A 21354-nucleotide genomic window follows, 5' to 3' on the forward strand; every position below is an offset into this window, starting at 1 on the left:
ACATAACACTAGTCTGGCTGCTGCCCAAGGTACCTACCACAACGTGGGATGGAAATTGTAGTTCTGCATGGGTCTGCAGTAACTGGCTGATGCTAGGAGCCCAACTGGAAGTGCCCATCAGTCCTGTGTGCGTGTTTGTATACACACACACACACACACACACACACACGTCTGATTCACAGGCTTCTTGCATGTGTGCAAAGACAGATGCGCATAGTTGAAGGGAGCACAGGTAGTGTTCCAGTGCATGTGTGTCGAAGCTCCTGTATCCACAATGGCTGGTTTGGGGCTTATATATTTAAAAGCTCCAGACCAAATATAATGAGTGTGAGGAATACAATGCTAGATGGACAATCCAACTACTTAACTGCATTCACTATTTCTTTAAATAGGAGGAAACTCTGAGGCAAGCCATGGCTAAAATAATCACAATCAGAGGTGCACCTAGGTAATTTTGGAGCCCTCTCCTGCAAATTAAGGATCATCATGTTCTGCTGGGTGACCACACCACCCAGGATAGACTAAAGAGGATTGGGGGGGCACCAGGGGCTGTAGAGGCCCTGGACTTTGGCCCCCAAGTCTGGGGTAAGAGCGCCTCTGAGCACAGTGGTTTTTTCAGATCCAGGGACCCACCTTTAACCCCATATCGTAACACGATACTGACTTAAAAAACAAACAGCTACCACCACATGCTTATCTGTCCTAATCCTTTTCTTCTACTCCCCTAATTCCCTTTACCTGCCACTTTCTCCTTCTTTTAAAATCCAAAACAAGACAAATGATGGAAATGATGCAAGCGCAACCCACTTTCCATTGAGACAGAACCCACCAGTCGAGATCATTGAGACAGAAAACAGTAATAACTATATTATGGAGTTATTAACTGCCCACAGGTCGTCTTCATTGCTTGTGACAGAATTAAAATAAATTGCAGCAAGTGAAGCTCTGAAACAGACAATTGAGAGAGGGAAAGTATTGGCCTTTGTGTAGCTGAGAAAGTTAGTTGTTGCCTAATTTAAACTCCATTTAAAACACACACACACTTTATTCAATTTATGCCCTGTCAATTCCAAGGGTTCAGGATAACAATACATTAATTGTGCACATGCGTGCGTGCACACACTTGCCTGTTCCTGTACATATATATCATTTTAAGAGCCTAACCTAGATTTTACTGCTTTAGCCAGCTTCTAGAAATGGATGATGTGAAGCCAGAGGCAGGGGGGAATTCTAGCTACATTTTTGCATTTGTGTGCAAGTGTGATTTGTTATAACACATACAAGTGCATGAAGGCATCTTATGGATGATGCCGTCTGTAGAGAGCCAGTGTAGTGTAGTGGTTAGAGTGCTGGACTAGGGCCGGGGAGACCCAAGTTCAAATCTCCATTCAGCCATGATACTTGCCGCTTGACTCTGGGCCAGTCACTTCTCTCTCAGGCTAACCTATTTCACAGGGTTGTTGTGAGGAGAAACTTAAGTATGTAGTACACTGCTCTGTCCTTGGAGGAAGAGCAGGATATAAAATGTAAAAAAAAAAAAATTAGTGTAGTGTATATGAGTATGCTAACAGAACAAAGCGGCACCTTTCAAAAGTGGTGATTCTCTTTATTTATCGGGGGGAGAGCAACTGGCCCTATCCATCCCCAGCACAACATCCCTCCAGTGGCTGTTGCTGGTGTCTTTTTAAGATTGTGAGCCCTTTGGGGACAGGGAGCCATTTTATTTATTTACTATGTAAATCACTTTGGGACCTTCTGTTGCAAAACGGTATATAAATATTCATCGTATTTTTATTCATATGCTGTGGAGGCTGGATGATGTAAATACAAACCTACTTGGCATGTGTTTGGGTACACTTATCTTTATTTGAAACATTTCAGAGGGTGGGGGAAGGAAGTCTGTATGTACATAGAAATCCTCAGCAAAATAGCATGCCTTTTCACCCCTGAAACAAAAGCATAAATTGGAATAGGTGCTTCATTTTCCTGCTCTCTACTTGGAGATCTTCTTCTCATGCACAAACAAATGTATACAATTTATCTACCTATATTTTTACTGAAAGGCTCAGACACATGGATCCCTGGACAAAGGCTAACATTTACACACTCATCTAGCTTACACCACAAGGTGCATCATCAGGGAAATGCTTCTTATAATGTCCCATGCTCCAGAGATGAGCCATTGAATTAAAAATAGCATGAAGGGCTGAGCTCTGCTTTAAATCAAGCCTTGATATTTACCACCAGCACCCTTTGCTACAACAGCATTATACTAGCAACGAGTCCTGTTTGTTCGTATGTGTACATTTGTTTTCTACTCTATAAAGCTTTCCCTAATGTGCACTGTGCATACAACACACGTAATCCTTACAAGGTACGGTAAATGATGTTCTTGACTAAAATGTAGCCAGAAAGTTGGGCAAGGCTCCAAAAGGAAGTCATATGCTTGGGGAGACTGACTGTTCAGCTGGAACTTTGCTTGATTATATAATCACAGTAGCACTGCCCCTGCTGAAGAAACGTGTCCTTTTAAAAATGGATCAGTGGCTTCTCTCTTCAGCAATAGTGACAACAACAAACCAAGCCCTGTATGCATAGACGGATTCTTTCTTTCACCCATGTCTCTAAAGACTGGTCTTGTGTGTGGTGTGTGATGGAAAACTAGACTCAGGTGTCAAGCAACCTTACCAGGGAATAAGTCCCATTGAACTCCATAGGATTCACCACTGCTACAGGACTTATTAGTAAACATGCTTAGGATTCCTTTTTAAAAAAACCTTCACTGTGTTTTATGATCAATAATGTCCCGGTGTCTTCACCCAATATGCTGCAAGAGTACTCAAAATATATTGCTAAGATTTCTAGTGTTACACAGGAGATCTTAGAACAGAATGACTGAAATGTCAAGGCAATTAATCAAATGGTTTGGTTGATTTTATTTAGAATGTGTCCAACACAATTTTCCATTTGGGTTCCACATTTTCAAACTCATCCTTTGTATTCTTAGGAACATTATATGAAGTCTTACAAACCTGTTTAATAGAAGAGGGAACATGAATCCTTAGTGACCCTGCTGGGCATTTATATATTAACCAATTCTCTCCAACATTGGGTTGAAAGTACATAACATGTTATGGGGGGAAATCCAGGCATGCAAATAGTAATAGAAATGCCTTAGTTTTTGATAATCTGACTTTTCTTTTGTAACTGGTCCAACATTTTGAACTAAGTACCATATATTTAAAGTAATGTCTTCTGCATTGTGTGTGTGTCTCTGTCTTTTTTGGCTGTCGCATTAGTGGATCGATTAATATGCTGTTCTAAAAGTACCTGGTCTTATTGGGAAGACAGACACTATTCAGTCACCAATCCCTTGGCATCCCCCCTGGCATGGGCACATTTGGTACCCCAAGCCTTTGTCACCTGACCTTCATGTGATCACACTGGTTTAATCGCTGAACAACAGCACACCACAATATCACCATAGCTAGCATGTTTTGAGCAACTGGGTGCTCTTTTTCAGTACTAGAGCTTGTGTCTTTGCTAGGATTCTGTTGTTGTTTTATTCTGAACCAAAGTTCATATTAAAGAGCACAGATGAGGTCTAAAAATTTAGCCACAGCAGACCACAGCTCCACAGAAAAACAGATCTTCAAGTTAAGTTGACCTGCTTGAAAACACATTTTAAAAACAGCACAGCAAACATAGATCTGCAATGCACTGCTTCACTATTTAAATATTAACAGCTTCATTTTACATGTAAATGAACTAAGCAACAATAGACGGAATTTCCAGTACCGCCGGTTGGTGCTGCTGTGCCATGGGAAGAAGCAGGCGACAATGTGGCTTGCATGGAAGAGTAGGGTGGGGTGGGATGGGGGCAAGTGATACAATCTCAACATCTGCTCTAAAGTGACTTAAAGACGATCGATCGCTCATTCACCAGTTTCAAAATATAACCTTATACAGCCTCCCCCACCCCACCCCTGTAAACAGATCTGCTCATAAATAATTTGGACGTCTCCATGACATTCATGATATCTAACAGAAGCTGAAGTAGAAAAAAAGGATGGATGTGGTATACAGCATTGAGGAAATGTCAAAGAGTACTTTTTTGTTGTGTTGTTTTATTTAGTGTCTGATGCGCAGGCTGCAACTAGCATCAGCCATCGGACACAGGAGGAGTGACCCACCCGTATTTTTCATGGGTCTTGACCAAGCTCTTAAAAGTTGCTTCAGCTTCCTTACGGCTGAAGGACTTTTTTGATTTTCCAGCTTTTCTGCAGATGCGGCCCTGCATGAAAGAAACCAAGAGAAGAAAGTCAGTATTCAACATCCCAATGCAAATATAAGTATTTAAGATATCCCACCCATCAACCTTAATTAAGAGTGGCCAACAAGAGCTCTCATGTTTAGATGAATAAGATATGCAATTAACAGATACGCAGCCTTGTCAAGAATAAGTGGTTTTTGCCTATTTCCCCCTAAAATCAGATAAACCTGACCAAGCCTCCCCTCACCCCAAAGCAATCTTGAAGCAAACGCAGACTGCACTCCAGGATCTAGTGGTATCAACTGACTATCCATGTCCATCTCTGAGTAGTCAATCTATATAAAAAATAAAGAGATTATGATCTCTTCACTTTGCACAACATGACATGGAAATAGCATCCTGGAGTTTTCCTACGCAAGTAGAGTCTTCCTGCCTAAAGAGTGTGCAGCATGTAATAGACGAGAGGTAGCATAAGTGTTTTTATCAATCCAAGTTTGTGCATCAGATCTTATAATGTACAGAAAAGTCACTAATACTGCTATTCAGAAATTGCTGAGGTTTATGCTTTGTTATAAATCTCTTCAACACTCAGGAATGAAAAAGCAACATGTGAAGTGACCCTATCAGATTCAGCAGCATTGTGTGGAGGCAGCATTTTATTCTCCCAGAGGAGTATTTTACAATCTCATCGGGACAACCACACAACAGTAAATGAAAAAAGTTTTTCTTCTTTTCAGTTCTTTCCATTTTAATGATTTATACAGTTGCCATCATGGAGACTAACAATGTGTGCAGGGAAGAAAGTTATGTGTGTGCAGAATTGGAGGGGCAATTTTTACCCATCTCCCCCTTCCCTCTGCAGTTCTGTCTCCCAAAAATATGTCCCTGAGGGTCCTAGAACCCTCAGGGACATATTTTTGGTAGGCACTGAGGGCTGCAGAGGAGAGGGTGAATAGGTGAAAAATGACCCTCTCTCATTGCCTGCATGAAACTTCCTTCCATGCACACACTGTTAGCTGGATGTCAGCCAGTATTTTTTAAAGAATCAAATTTCTCCAGTATCTTCCACACTTGTGTGGGTAAAATGTTGCTTTTAGTGCCCTCTCTCCGATTCCACTTACCCACCCTTCCCAGTACAACATTCAGCTCCACCACCTTCTCCATTTGGCATGCATACAGAGCCTTGCTCTTCCTGTGGAAGGGGATTCAGTGATGGCACTGCCTCGGTCTTAAACCCTGCTCCCCACTGCCAGAAATTGCAGTTCCAGCTTTTTGGGGGGAAACACAATGTCGAAAACACAATCCGCCCTTCTCCTGTTTCCCGGTCTCAAGGTAGGCCCTAGTTGTGGGGCTGTGGGGATAAGGCTTTTTCAACTATCATGTTGGTTTTTTCAACACTTGAACTGTTCTTGAATTCAAGAACAGTTCATCAGAAGATTGTGTATGATGGGACAATTTTAAAAAGCACAAGCTCTCACTCAGGCAGGGAAAAGTTTTGGACATTAGAAAGGAACACAGAATGATTCACCATTCCATTCCCCAGTAGGCATATGGGCTGTTTTTATCCTTCACTAATGAGAGACTTCATGCAAAAGATAGTTCACAACTGGAGAGGTGCCTGAAGAGGTTTCTGTCCTTTCTGTCTCCTTTATCCCTGACCACTTCATCAGACATACTAAAGCCCTAAGTGATGCAATGTTCCTTTCTAGAAAAATGTTAAGCCAGAAACCAACAAAATAGCTTCAGAAAACATATGCTATGAGTTTGGGAGAACCTACTGCCTCTAACATAAATGGGGAGGGCAAGGCAGAATCATATCCTCAGGAGGCATTTGGAAAGAGCTGAAAAGGGAACTGTCTTGTGAGAATCTTTCAGAATTCCCTGGGCACCCACCTCACCACCTTTTGGGTGATTTTCAGGATCACTGTAAAGGGCTGCAAAAATGTTTGTTATGTGATCCTTGGTAGCTTGTAATCACCGATTGGTTAGAACCATCAAAGTGACCTGCATAGATAGCACTGCACCTACAACAAATGGACTTCATTTAATTTTAGTAATATTAGTAGATAGCCAGATCTACTGGTTATGTTGTAAAGAAATACTATAACATCTGCTACATGGTCCCTGACTGGTTAGAATCACTTGAGGAATGAAACAAAGAAAAACATGGCAGTCAAAGCAGCACCAAAGGGTGAAAGATAGAATTAAGGATTAGGTGGGCACTCCTCTGAAATACCTACATAAAACCAACACAGAGAGCATACCGGCGAGCCAGAACTCTACTTTGCCAGGTAGCACCACTTGCAACAGACTCCATTAGGGAGGACAGGTGGTCTTGTGGTAACAAGCATGAATTGTCCCCTTTGCTAAGCAGGGCCTGCCCTGCTTTGCATTAGAATGGGAAACTATATGTGTGAGCATTGTAAGATATTCCCCTTAAGGGATGGGGCCGCTCTGGGAAGTGCACTGCATGCTTGCATGCAGAAGGTCCTAAGTTCCCTCCCTGGCATCTCCAATATAGGGCTGGGAAAGACTCCTGCCTGCAGCCTTGGAGAAGCCACTGCCAGTCTGTGTAGACAATGCTGAGCTAGATGGACGAACAGTCTGACTCGGTATAAGGCAGCTTCCTATGTTCCTATGAGATCTGTAATGTGGGAGACAGGCAGTTCAGGTCCATGAAAGTATAACCCTCCAGGAAGTTCTCATGTACACATTTTAAAGAAAACAGACAACTTTCATAAAGGCAAGGGCAGCCCAAGGGACTGTGGCACCTGAGGCCAGGCACCAAATGCCGCCTTGCCTCACAGCCCTAGTAGGGCCCAAACCCCTTTCAAAACCGATCCTTGCAAGCTTTTTCAAACATTTTAAAATCTGAACGTTTGTCTTCTATTGGAGTCCTGTTTTTCTTCACTTTGTGCTGCTGCTGTATTCCTTGCTCTTGATCTAACGTTTTAATATATTTTCTATTATTTGTATTTTGATGTTAGTTATATTCTTTGTCTGTCATTTGAGAGTATATTCATTTAGAAAAGTAGCTAACACTTATCAGTAACCCTAATGATTATGGATATGTACAACCTGTCACTTTATTTCTGGAATTTCCCACTTTTCTGCTCCAAGGTCTCTGATACCCAGAGTAAGTATCTAAGGTATTATTGCTTTAAAGAACTGCAGACATACATGGAACACACACACAGGACTGTGCACTGGAAAGTAGACGCTGTTCACTGTTTTAAATGGGATGTGCATTTGGATGCACACACCGATTCCAACTTGTGCAAGAGTTTACATTTCTAGCTGCTGGTACTCATGCAGGAAATGGAACCTGACAGAATATTGTGGCAATAATAAAAATGATAATAGATTTGTGAAGGCCCTATAATTTCTTCACTTGTTCCAGATGCTTGCTGTCTCTAAAATTCATGTGTATTTATTCTCAGACTGGAAACATAAGAAATGGATGTGCTCAGAATACCTCTTCCTGAGAACACTTAAGTTTTCAAGAAAACTCAGAACTCTAGGCATCCGAGTCATTCTTTATTTACTTGCGTTTTGGGTGGTATATAAATAAGTTAAATAAATAAATTTAGATAGCACCATCAATGTACATGGCACTTTATGGAGTAGCATAAAGAGCCAAATCAACAAAAAGAATCCAAAGATAGTCCTTGCCCCAAGGAGTTTGCTATATTTGAGCAAATACAGCTACATGTAGGCTTCAATTCAGTTGGGGATACAGGCTAAAGGTTTAAGCCAGAGGCCTCAAAGTTACCAATCAAATGGGAAACATATATTTTTTATTTCTTAGATTGCACTGATATGTTAACTGAAGCAGTCAATTATATATCCAAGCCAATGTCTAGCATCATAAAAATTGTTCAGCCACACCAGGAAATAACATTGTAGTACTATTGCTGAAAACAGTTGGGACAGTGCAGCTCAGCAGAATTTCCCAAAGGATGAAATGTTACAAAAAATACAAGATAACATGGCAGGAACCAATGGAGGAGACTCAGGCTGTCAAAGACAAAGAGAGCCAGGCACTGATATGTCACCACCAGTTTTTGCTCACTGGCCACACTGAGAGAACTCAAATGGTTTAACATGCAGCTAAGCCAAAGGCACTGTTTCTTTCTGAACAGCTTCCAATTTTAGACCTGTTAACTGTCAGAGCTTCCCTTCCAAAATCCTGGAAATTGTCATTTGGTGGGAGTACTGAGAGTTCTCTGTGGAGGCTCCAAGTCTCTCTCGCAAAACTACAGTTCCAAAGTTCCCCAGGGAGTTATTCACACATGGCTTCATGTTGTGGGGTAAATGTTGGAAGCCTCCTTGATCGACCGTCACCTGATCCACATCCTTCACACAGACACATCTCTTGAGGTAAGATGCAACCCTTAAGGGCACCTCGCGAACCCTGTCCAAACCCAGAAGGGAGTCACATTCTGGCCCCACTCTTATTCAACTTTTACATCAATGACATGGTGAGCCACCTCAATAGCCCAGACTTTCACCCAAGTTGGCAAAAAGATGCATTTCCACCCTGCTCTATGCAGATGATGCCGCAACCCTTTCAAGGACCCCCATTGGTCTCAGAAAAGCTCTGGCAGGATTCACTCAATTCTGCAAAAATGACCAGCTTGAAATTAAATATCAAAAACCTAAGGTCCTGGCTTTCACCAGAAGACCCAATTCCCACACCTGGAGTTTAGGAGGCCATAAGATCAAACAGGTCATCAGTTTCAAATACCTGGGGGTGGTCTTACATGCTTCTGGTTCAAGAGCAGCCCACAGTGACTATGTTGCTCTCATTGTACAGAGGAGCTCCTCTGCCATTCTAAAACTTTTCTGAACAAGCAGGGGCCAATATATCCCCGCAGCACTCAAATTATTTGAAACCAAGCCACTGGCCCAACTCCTCTATGGTGCCCAACTGGGCCCTCTTCTCTCCTTTACCCCACTGGCACTGGTACAGTCTAAATTTCTTAAGCAGCCCTCCAGGTGCCTCCCTGTTTCTCAAACACCACTCTGCGACTGGAAATGGGCATGATGTAGGTGGAGGCCAGAATGTGGATGGCCATCCTCATCTACTGGCTTAAACTATCCTTCAATCCTTGGGGTCTGGCCCCCCTGACGCAGCAGGATACATTTCAATCCTCCTGGAAACGGACCATTTGGAGTAAAATGTCATCCCTAGGTTTCTCCCCCCGCTCTTCTAATTGCTACGGGTCATGGCCAGGCAAAAACAGTGATCAAACAGGAAAGTGGACATAGAGCGCCAAATTGACTTAACTAGGGCCCCAAACTTCTTTATTTTAGAAAGATTCCGATACCTTGTCTCCCACAGACAAAACAAAAAACAAACCCTATATGGATTCAACAAAACATCCATTTGTCAAAGAGAGAATCTGTGTGTGTGTGTGTGTGTGTAAAAATGTCCTTTAATTACAATGAAGATAAGATGTAATCATCCACCCAAGGGACACAGCCCAGTTTAGGAGTTAAAAATTGTTAAAATCACAATCTCTGGTACACACACATACATACACACACAGATACTAAAATAGTCTCAACCCAAAACAAAGGTCTTCTTCAGTGACAAGTGTTCCCACTCCAGAACAGAATATAAAGTATTCACTCTCCCACACAAAACCAACATTTTAAACAGGTTAAAACAGATTAAGACAGCACAATCGAGCAATCTAATGGCACAGAGGAGAAATGACTTGCCTAGCAAGCATGAGGTTTCCAGTTCGAATCCCTGATGGTACCTATATCAGGCAGCAGAGATATAGGAGGACGCTAAAAGGCATCATCTCATACTGCATGGGAGATGGTAATAGTAAACCCCTCCTGTATTCAACCAAAGAAAAACCACAGCGCTCTGTGGTCACCAGGAGTCGGCACCAACTCGATGGCACACTTTACTTTAAGATAGCCCAACATCTCATATAGTAAGAAACCATTCTAACAAGAGTATATAAATTAATAAATTACCACAGTAGTCTGTTGTTCTTCCAAAGTTATAGGTATCTCATGAAGATGTATATAATGCTTGCTAAACACTATTAAATGCCATCCATCTAAGGATGGGATTTTCACTAGCTACTGGACCGGGTCTCACAATCAGCTAAGCCCGCTCTCCCCACTCATGAGCGGGCAGGGAGCCCTGGGCGGCTGGATTGGCTGCCCACATGATGGCTGGCTCCAAGACAGAGCTGGCGGGGGCTGGGGAGCTCAGGGGCCGCGCAGCCCCCGGAAGCCCCAGTACGCCCTGCACAAGCGCGCAGGGCATACTGGGAAGACCCCTGAGCCGGGAGGCTGCTTTTAAGCCTCCCTGCCAGGGGTCTACTCATGAGTAGTCATGGCACAGAGCTGCACCGCGGCTACTCACGAGCAGATAGCCCGGGTTTGCGGAGCGCTCGCTGCGCAAACCCGGGCTAAGGGGCGGGCTACAGGAGCGGGTTAGCTGCTCCAGAACTACTGGGCTCGACTGTGAGCCCAGTGGTTCTTACCATCACAAAAATCGGGCTAGGATTTTCCTAGCCCGATTTTTGTGATCGTTAAGAATAGCCCCACTGTTTCCAGCTTCTTCTGTTTGTTCCATCCAAATGGCTTAAGTACAGCCTACCCTTTCCCTTGTAGCAACTGGATGCACCTGTGGTTTCATTCAAGAAGGTAACCAAGCTACTGGTCCTGTAAAACTCACTCCCATACAAATACATCCTGTATATTGAAAGCAGATCCAAAACCTAATAATATGCATGGGTTACGTAGGTTTCTGTATTTATTACATGAATATTATTAGGTTTTTTGATATGTTTTAAATATAAAGGATGTATTTGTATATAATATAAATATTATATATAATATCAATATAAATATCTAGGACTTATACTCTGCAGCCAGGGTAGGAGCCACCACTGAGCGAACAGGTTCAAAGACACCCGCCCCCCCTGCCCGGGCCACGCCTTGTGCCCCGACACACCCTCTGCTTCCAACATCAGATGCGGGGGCATGGTTGAGCTCCCAAACGGGGCCGCTCTCCCTGCCTTTTAAAAGCAGGGAGAGCCGCTCTTGGCCACACTGCAAATGCAGCGCTGGCCAATTTAGCTCCCAAATGGGGCCAAACAGCCCCATTTGAGAGCTGAACCACGCCCCTGCATCTTACGTTGGACGTAGGGGGCACGGCTAACCGCTCCCTACATCAGATGCTGACGCAGGGGGTGGAGCTGGGGGGCCGCGGCAGTGGGCTGAATCCAGGCTGCCGCTGGTCTCCCTCCGCGCCTGCCTGCAGCGGTAGATTTTATAACTCTATACGTCTACAGTGCTTTATTTGCTTCAGTTTTATAGATTGCTATTGCTTTTAAATTACAACGCTTTATACCCTTTTGTATTGTTTTATGTGGGTCTAGGACTGTTATAAAGATGATTGATGATGATGATGATTTATTTTGACTCTGGAGCTTGTGTTCCAGACTAGTGTTGTGCTACTGCAAGCATGCTACAGTTGTGCAACCTGCAGCACACCTCATTTCTTTTAAATCGAACTTTTGCACAAGAGCACGATAGTGTCAGAGTGCAATAGCGCAATCCCACAAATCTGTTTTTTAGTATAGTTATGCCATTCTCTTGTGCTCACACAACTTTGCTCATTACACAAGGGCTTTGTTAGTCAGGATGTCAGCCACTTTATACAGCATCCCACCCTCCATGAATAAACACTCTCATCATTGCCCTGAAATTCCACTGGCTGGTGAAAATGTTGATTCAATATTTTCTGCAATGGTTAGAGCCATTCCATACATTACACAGCATGAAGTGCCCAACTGAGGCGGCAGAATTTTGGACTGCACCACAGACTGCTGATGTGGGAGAGGGCATAGTTTGCTTCCTTACATAAAAAACAAATAAGCACCCACCACAAACCATGCTGTGTATAATAAACTAGCACATCAGAGACAGAGAGGCTTTGTGTAGTTCTGTTTCTGATATACTAGCATCCAAGGAGCTTCTTATGAGCGGATGAATTAAAAAAATAGGATAGTCTGAAGCCCAAAATTCTATCACCTCATTTTGTAAAGTGTGGCTTGACCAAGGCTGGATGGAAGATGCCACTGAATAAACTTGTCCACTTTCTCTAGAACTTCTCACTGACATCCGAACTCAAATAACAAAGATTGCCAGCTCTAATTTAGTAACAATCCTAATTTAAGTCCTAATTTAGCAAAATCTGCCAATTTCAATGTTTTGCAAAAGAGCCACAGGGACACAGGAAGCTGCATTATACTGAGTCAGACCACTGGTGCATCTAGCGCAGTATGTCTGCACTGACTGACAGCAGCTCTCCAAGGTTTCAGGCAGAAGTCTCTCTCAGCCCTACCTGGAGATGCCAGGGAGTGAACCTGAGACCTTCTGCATTTAAGGATGCATGGTGCTCTTCCATCCCCAGCCCCTAAGGGGAATATACAGTGCTTCACATGTAGTCACCCATCCAAATGCAAGCCAAATGCTACCACAAGACCTTCTCTAATCTAGCTATGTACAACTAATTGTATGCAACATCTAGTGGCTCCTGGGATGCATATATCTAGTTGCATCAAAAGACACACCCAGCTGATGTGTTTAGAAAACCAAAGAAACTCCATTTTACTTAGAAAACCTCATCTTAACTTAAAGTAATCCCAGCCCAGCTCAGGGAGAGCACTACCTCTCATGATTGGCATCATTATCTCTCTCCAGCTAAAATGTATCTATGAAACTTGCTAAGACAGCTAAGCTTCCCAGGCCAGGAAACAGGATTTAACCAAATAAGGAGTAATTACCAGATGAACAATGAATCATTCGCATGCGTACTAGATACTTAGACCACCATTTTATTGCCACGTATACTGTGTCTAGGGTTTCAGCATCATTCAGATTGTTTGTATAAATGTAAGATGCACCTGTAACCAAACTGTAATCGGTTGAGAGTGTGAGCCTATTGATTACCTATTGCTAAACTGCAGTAGCAATAAAGCCTCTAAAATGATTCCCACTGAGTCTGTTTGATTGACTAAGAGGCGGACCCAGGGACGAACCATGTTCACATCACAGCCAAATAATAGAAAGGCAGGCCAGATTTTCCATTTGCAGATTTTCCTTTCTGGATCTTACAGCACCTAGCAGAAAAATATACTCATAGTTCTAACTCTGCACTGTTAGCTACATTTGTTGATTTTAGAGCGGCTTTCGACACAATATCAAGAGCCTCTCTATGGGCTAAACTTAAGAGCTCTACTATTGACAAATGTTTGCTATTGCTTATGTATAAACTCTATGATAATACCAGGCTTAAAGTAAGATGAAATCACGCTGGCCAGTTTTCTAATTCAATTAAGATTTTTAAGGAAGTCAAGCAAGGTAGTATATTGGCTCCCTTTTTGTTTAATATCTTAAGAACAGCCAAGGCCTATCTAGTCCTCATCCTGTTTCACACAGTAGCCCAATAGATACCTTTGGGAAGCCCACAGGCAAGAGCTGAGGACATGCCCTATTACTACTCCCTTGCAACTGCTAATAAGAGGTATGTTGCCTCTGAGGCTTGAGGTGGCTTATAGCCCTCAGACTAGTAGCCACTGATGACCACTTCATCAATTCCATGATTAAACAGTTGCAGGGCTTAGACCTACATGCACCAAAGATGGCGGAAAAGTGATGGTCGATTCTGCTCTATGATGACAACACTGTTATTCTATCACAGACCCAAATTGGTCTTCGCAGAGTTCTTAAAGCCATTGTTCAACACTACAAAGAGGAACAGTTGGTTATTAACTACCAAAAAACCAAAAATTATGGTATTCTCTAATAGTTTTAAGATGCGCATGTGGCATATAGAAAACCACAATACAGAGCAAGAAACACTTTAAATATCTAGGAGTTTGGTTTTTCCCCCAGGCCTCTAGAAAGAAGATAGCCCAAGCTAATTATGTTTCTTCCTTTGCTCAAATAAGTGCTGTGGCAATTTTAAAATTCCATCAAACTCAAAGTAGGAATTTTCTCCCAGCTGCTATCAAACTATTTACTGCAAAGTCAGTAGTACAACTCTTATACGGAGCACAACTAGGCCATTATGCCAACTCTGGGCCCCTGGAAAAAATGCAGTCTAGTTTCTTAAGATCCCTCTTTTTGACCCCAAGATGTGTTCCAAATGTGGCCTTGAGATTAGAGACCGGGTTAATTAGAATTGAAGCCAAAGTTTGGTTAGCTATGCTAGTCACATGGCTAAGGATAAATTTAACTCCAGTTGGCTTGCTTTCCTTATTACTGAATTATAATTATTGTTCTAACTGATGGAAGTTTATTGAAGGTAAAATTGTTTTCATGTGGCCTCTCGCTGCAATTTTAATTGTTCTTAGGTCTTGAAAAGTCCAAGGATATCATCAATCAACGGGTCTGCATTCTGGAACTACAGAATGACTTAAGTCGAACTACAGAATGACTTAACTTCAAGAACATACTAACCATGAGTCCATGAGATCTTCTCCAGCAGCTACTTATCTACACTTCCCATTGCCAAATTCTGATGGACATTTGCTAGAGTCTGTTTTAACGCCTTCCCTTCAAAACTATTAGAGGGCAGATACTGTTACTAGCTGAGCTTATTCTGCCCGGCTCCCAGAAGCCTTCCCTGCTTACCGCTGCATTTCCAGGCTTGGAGATTGCACTTTTGCTATGCTCAGGAGCTCCCAGTTTATGTTATGCATGGGGACAAGTCACTTAGTAGGCAGTGGACTGGTCACCCCTAGATTTGGCTGCAAGTAACACAAATTGCAATGGAGATTAGCTTCACACAAACCTTCTCTATGTGGGGGCCCAGCTAAGCAGACTCCAGAACTAGCTATTGCGAGTTATCTGACATCCAAGGTCATTTTGGACATAGGATGAACTCTAAAACCTCCTCTCATCCTCTCACAAGAAAGGTAACACCTGTTGCTAATGAAGCAATTATGCTAGGAAGGGAAAGCAGATAAGACAAGTGCAGCAGCAGCCTCCATCACAAAAGGGATGAGTCAGTGATGTAACTTTGAAAGTGTGCCCATTGAAACTTTTGAAAGAATTAATGGGAAGCCCTTCCCAGCACAGGATATTCTTTAACACACCTGCAGACTCTGATTTTCATCTCAATCAGCCATGCATACAATAGGCTATTCACACACTGTCCTGCCCATGAAGGACGATCAGATACAATGCATTCCATGCCAGCCTGTCCGGGCTCTTCTATTCAGCAAAGTATGACAACAGACATGTGCCCCCAAAGCACGATTTGGGATATAAGTATCCCTAACTCCATGACCCACTGTGCTCTCCCGTGTCTATCACTGGAGACTCCAACTGCAGAACATCGCAACAAGTGTGTTCCCTCATGCCTCTCACTTGGGATTCCACTGCAACAAGGACTTCAGCAAGACCATCTCCGTGCTCCCTTGTATGCTATACCTGGGATCCTGTTGAGCATTCCCTATGCTCTCTTGCAACCTGAAAGAGCCTGAAATCACTATCTGGATCGGTCCGTGTGCCCTTCCAGTCAGTGTCCCCTAGCAGGTGGAGGGAGCGGGGTCCACCGAGACACCTATCTTGTGGGCATCCATCCTTCCACTAACCTCTGCAACCCTCCTGCCTTCCACCTCGCTGTCCCTGAAGGATGCAAGTTTCCCACTGCTTGAAGCCCCATTGCCTAGAGACAGCCAGGTCATCTGGATGAATTTTATATTGTATCTCTCTTATCTGATAAAGATATTAATGTTACACAATAAGCAGCCAAATTCTGTTTTTCAGCCACAAGAGCTCCTCCTTGACTGCACTGGTGTTGAAAAATCTTTTACAAGTAGCTTTATAGTTTTTAGTGTTAGCATTCTACTCTTAGCATTTTAGAATTTAGTTCTTTTTTTTCTTGTTATGATTATAAGTTTTATTATGATTGACTGTACTGCTATGTTATGTTTATTCTGTCCAAGACAGTAATAAAGGCAATCTAATCTAATCCTTTCTGGGTTGTTTGAAAGTTCAAACTATGGCCTGAGTTCTAATCTAAACTATGAGTATAATGCAAACCATAGTATAGTATGCTGTCTGAATGGAACTTATCATATTTTGGCATACTCAGTAGCCTGGTTCAGATGATAATTTAAACCACGGTGTAGCTGGTCATGAATTCACTTGTGTGAACCTTGGGCTCTCCTCTCCTCAGGATGCTACAAGTGATAAAATAATTGTTAGCTTTTGAATTAACCACAGTTCCCTATTATGTCTGAACTCAAAGAACTATGGCTTGTCCAAACTATAGTTAGTTAAAACAAACCAGGTCATGGTCAAGTCTGGTTTGGCCCTGACTGCCCAACTAATTATTACAATTACTTGCCACTCTGCTTTGAATGCTTTTGTCAAACAAATAGTAAGATCACTGGCCATTATATATCCATAACAACTGCAACAATAGCAAAATCAGTACTCAACACACCCCAGAAATACATTCATTTTTTTCCCTAGCTACTTGCTGAAAAACTCTTATTTCATGCTTGACAAGTTTTGCTCTGGCTTAGTCTGTCAGTTAAGAGATAAACATAAAAACTGGAAATGGAAATTTTTTGTTTTGAAACTTAAGGTCAGAGGTGGAACTAAGAAATGTGCTGTACCTACTGGTAAGTCTGCATATTTACCATTTAAACAGACTGTATCCATAATTATATGCACCTAAAAACAGCATATTAGTGACTGCCTTAAAAAAAATAACAACCCCATCCCACCTTTATTCCGCCTTTATATTCATAACAGCTGAAATGCATTTAAAGCAAGCCAGTAAGGTAAAAACTCCCTGCTTCAATTGCTTTACCTTCCAACAATATCAAATTGACGTTCACAGGGATTTAATGAAGAAGAGATCATGAATAAAAATATAGCTGTTGTAAAATGTATTCAGCATACAGTTATGAACAGAAGAACTGCTGGTGTTGGATAGGGGTGTGCACGGAACCGCGGAGCTGCGGTCCGGCACTGGGGTGGGGGGTTCCATTAAGGGCGGGGGAGGGTTTACTTACCCCTCCCACGCTTTCCACCTTTGGCGCCGTATTTACTTTAGAAATCGGGTGGCAGGATACCACCCTGCCGCCCCTTTCTCCCCGCTTGGCTGCTCCACCTCCTGTTAGAAATTGGGGGGCAAGATACCACCCTGCCGCCCCTTTCTCCCCGCTTGGCTGGCTGCTCCTGTTAGAAACCGGGCGGCAGGATACCTTCCTGCCACCCCTTTCCCTGCAGCGGCAGGTTTCTAACAGCACCAGCCAGCCAAGCGGGGAGAAAGGGGCAGCAGGGTGGTATCCTGCCCCCCGATTTCTAACAGGAGGCGGAGCAGCCAAGCGGGGAGAAAGGGGCAGCAGGGTGGTATCCTGCCACCCGATTTCTAAAGTAAATACGGCGCCAAAGGTGGAAAGCGCAGGAGGGGTAAGTAAACCCTCCCCCACCCTTAATGGAACCTCCCACCCCAATCTGTCTTAACCGAACCGCCCTGTGTCTGGACCAGTCCGGAGGCTTATAGAATGGCCTCCGGATTGGTCCGGGCACATCACTAGTGTTGGATCAGCCTCAAAGTCCATCTAGTGCCACATTCCTGTCTTCAACAGGAGCCAACTAAATGCCTCTGTGAAGTCCACAAGCACAGCAAGATGGAAATAGCCATTCTCTGTTCCTTGCCCCCAGCAAATGGTGATTAAAAAGCTGGCTGATAGCTGCTGAGTGTCATTCCTTCCATGAATGTGTGTTCTGCATTGTCTATGAGGATTCTCTTGCTAGTTCTGGATTCCCTGGTTTGATCTAGACTTTCTCATCTTTAGCATATTGTGCTTTTGTCAGCGGTTCATGCAATGTGCAATGGAAGCAGTCTTGAATTATCACAATGCACAAAACAGCATCACCCCGTTCCCCCTGAAATACATTAATTGTAACAGTTCTGTTGGAGGACGACTGTTCTTGTTATGAATGAAGATCAGTCATTCACGATCCAATAGGATCACCTGATGATCATAGGCTGAGAATTCTGGACATCATCCCTGTGGGAAGAACAGAGCCTGCTGTGTCCTAACTACCTAGATGCCTGTCAAGCCAAACGATGTGTGGAAATGGTATGGACCAGCAGACAGGCTCTGTATGACTGCATGAACAAATACTTTCTTGAATGAAGCCCCATAGGAATTGCACTATGGGGGCTGTACAACCTTCTGTCCAGGAGCAGAGGCCATTGAATAACGCAAAGTGCAAAATATCTAATCATAGCTTTAAAATGCACTTTGCTAATTCTGGATAACAAGCAAGACTGAGGGTAAATTAAAGGGCTGAGGGTCAATTTATACGATCAGCAGAATCAGATTGAAAAGTAGCTCTTGGACTGTACCATTCAGGATGCAGGTGCAGGGTTGCATGTTTTAAAGCAGGGATTCTCAAACTTGGGTCCTCAGGTGTTATTGGATTTCAACTCCCATAATCCCCAGCCTCAGTGGCCTTTGGTTGGGGATTATGGGAGTTGAAGTCCAATAACACCTGAGGACCCAAGTTTGAGAATCCCTGCTTTAAAGCTTCCTCACTAAAAACACACACCATGTGGCTCAACCCAGAGACCATAAACTGAAGTGGGGGGGGGGATGGAAATGATGGGCACTTTTGCAGGTTGATGTGCAAACCCTTGCACAAACTATGATCACAGTTACCTGTGCGAATCAAGAGTGAACACAGTACCAATGATTTGGCTTCAGCTTGATTTCCCTCTTGCAATAGTTCTTGCATGACCAGGTTGCACAAACAAAATGACTTCCAGATGCAGAAGAGATTCTCTAGATTGTGGCCTGCATACTTTATTTTACAACAGCTCTAGCTTCCTTTAATGTGCATGTCTGCTTGTTTCCACTTGTGCTTTGTACTTTATTTGGTTGTTCGGCTTGCACTATACAGAGCTACTGGAGGACAGCATTTGTTTGCACCCTGCTGAGTCACTGGGAAAATATAGTGCTTTGTTTGCACCCTGCTGATTGGAAAAGATAGCACTTTGCACCCCAGACAAAAGAAAAATTTGAGCCTTGTCATAGAGGGGACAGCGATCTCCCTCACTGGCACAGCTCTGCGTCACTTGATCATTTGTACTCCTCGCCCACACCAATTTCTGTCATTGAGACCCTTATCACTCTAGGCTGGACTACTATAGTGCATTTCCATAGGAAGCAGCTCTCTTGATGACTTTTTTGAATCTGAAGTTGGCACAGAACATGTTGGCATATCTCCTGGTATTGATCCCTGAGCGCATCAGGGCTTCAGCATTAGTTCTGGTGCCCTACGTCCTTTCAGGAAGACGCCAAGATGTGACTGTTGCTATAAAGCCCTAACCCGCTTTGATTTTTCTGTTTGATTCCCTGTTATTTCCCTGCGATCTCTAAGTGTGACTAAGAGTACCTTCTTCACTATCCCATAAAGAGGACATGTGTAAAGATGACATGTGTAAGAATACATATACAGAGCAATTTCTGGTGGATGCCCTAGGACTAGGGAATTCTGATGCCCTGGAGATTTGCAAGCCTAAGGCATCCTCCTTGAGAATGCTTTAAGTTAAAGTTGCCACTTAAAAACAACAAAATTTAGTCTCCTGCTGTGTATTTAACAACAGCCTGAGTCACAGAAATTTAGCAGATGAAGGATCTTCCAGGAAGGAGATGAAGAAGAGTCTTAGCTTAGTGGTGAAGCCACTGCTAGTCACAAGACTTTGGGAGATGGATCAACAGTCCAACCAGAGGCGTAACCACGGTAGGGCAGGCAGGGCACGTGCCCTGGGCACCGCTGGAGGGGGGCGCCAAAGTGCCTGCCATGCCCTACCCCTGCCCCCCACCACAAATTTTTTCAATTTTTTTTTTTTTAAAAAATTTCGAGTCCAGACCGGCGACGGCACCCCCTTCCCCCCCCTCAGTGCAGGCACGCTGCACGACTTGCCAGATCTGTCTGGGTGGGGCAGTGCTCTCCCATTGGCTCCTGGTGGCAAGAGGAGGAGCGGAGGAGAGCATGCTGCCCTCGTGTTGTGTGTGCTGCTGCAGCCGCTGCTGTTCATGGCCCGCCTGGACCTGGCTGCCGAAGTGAGGAGGAGGGAGTAGACGACCAGGGAGCAAAAAATCCATTGATTCTGCTCCCTACCTGCTTCACTGACTCTTGCAGTCAAAGTAAATGTGCTGGTTTTGGGATGAACAACTTGAAAACACTACAACTTGAAAGCACGAGTTATAGAGCTCAGGAGCTGAAGGCGAGCAATTTCCCGCGCTAAGTGCCATGCGATTCCCTGCCTGCCTCGCCTGCACACAGTCAGGTGGATGACGAGGAGTAGTTGTCGCGCGCCATTTGTTCAGTTTGATTGGTCCCAGCCCTTCCCGTTTCCCCCCTCGCTATTTACAATTCTGCTGGAGCACGAGGGAGTGGGTTGCCTGAGCACATGTGCCCTGCTTCTCCTCCTCCTCTTCACTCAGCCTTCATTGTTGGGCTGGAGCTGAGGAGGTGATGTCACGTCCTCTTTGCAGCCTGCCTCTGCAAGGGGGGGACTTGGAAGCAGGGCGCATTGCTACAACACGCCAAGCAAATTTGCAGCAGCGCAGTTTTGGGAAATGGGGCGTGCGGGAGTAGCATAGCAGCAGCAATTCAAGAGTGAGAGCAGGAGGCGGCAATCAGGAGTCCGCGTGCGACATGCAGGAGGCGGCCAATGTTAAAAAAAAAAAAGGAGGAGGGAAGGGGGCAGCCGCCCGGTAATCAACTGCCCAGGCGAAGGGGGGCATTTTCCACGAGGCGGCGAGCAGGGAACTTAGGGAAGGGAGGACTCTAGTTATTGCTGAAATAACCTTCCCTAGCTTCTCTTGGCTTAATGCTTATTGCATCTCAGGATGCTGTCGTCTGGTCTTTTTTTGCCCACCAGTGCCAAGGGATCAGAGAGAGCTGGGTGAGATTTGGGATTGGGAGGGGAAGGAGAGCTGAGCAGGAAAGTGCAGGCAAAAGTGCTGGGCACGTGTGTCTGCAGCTGATTGCAGGGACGG

The 21354-nt window shown here is 44.0% G+C and overlaps 1 protein-coding gene across 1 annotated transcript in view; it reads right to left on the reverse strand.

Moving 5' to 3' along the window:
* Window positions 1–1844: 1844 nt before the first annotated feature.
* The window catches only part of UBE2QL1 (ubiquitin conjugating enzyme E2 Q family like 1), a 46531-nt gene continuing 27021 nt past the window's right edge, over window positions 1845–21354 (reverse strand). Inside the window, exon 2 of the mRNA XM_053245783.1 lies at window positions 1845–4294. Within this exon, the coding sequence (XP_053101758.1) occupies window positions 4163–4294 (132 nt within the window). The 3' untranslated portion in view covers window positions 1845–4162. The remainder of the gene's footprint in view (window positions 4295–21354) is intronic.

This window comes from Hemicordylus capensis, chromosome 4 (genome assembly GCF_027244095.1).
Source record: "Hemicordylus capensis ecotype Gifberg chromosome 4, rHemCap1.1.pri, whole genome shotgun sequence".
Lineage (NCBI taxonomy): Eukaryota > Metazoa > Chordata > Lepidosauria > Squamata > Cordylidae > Hemicordylus > Hemicordylus capensis.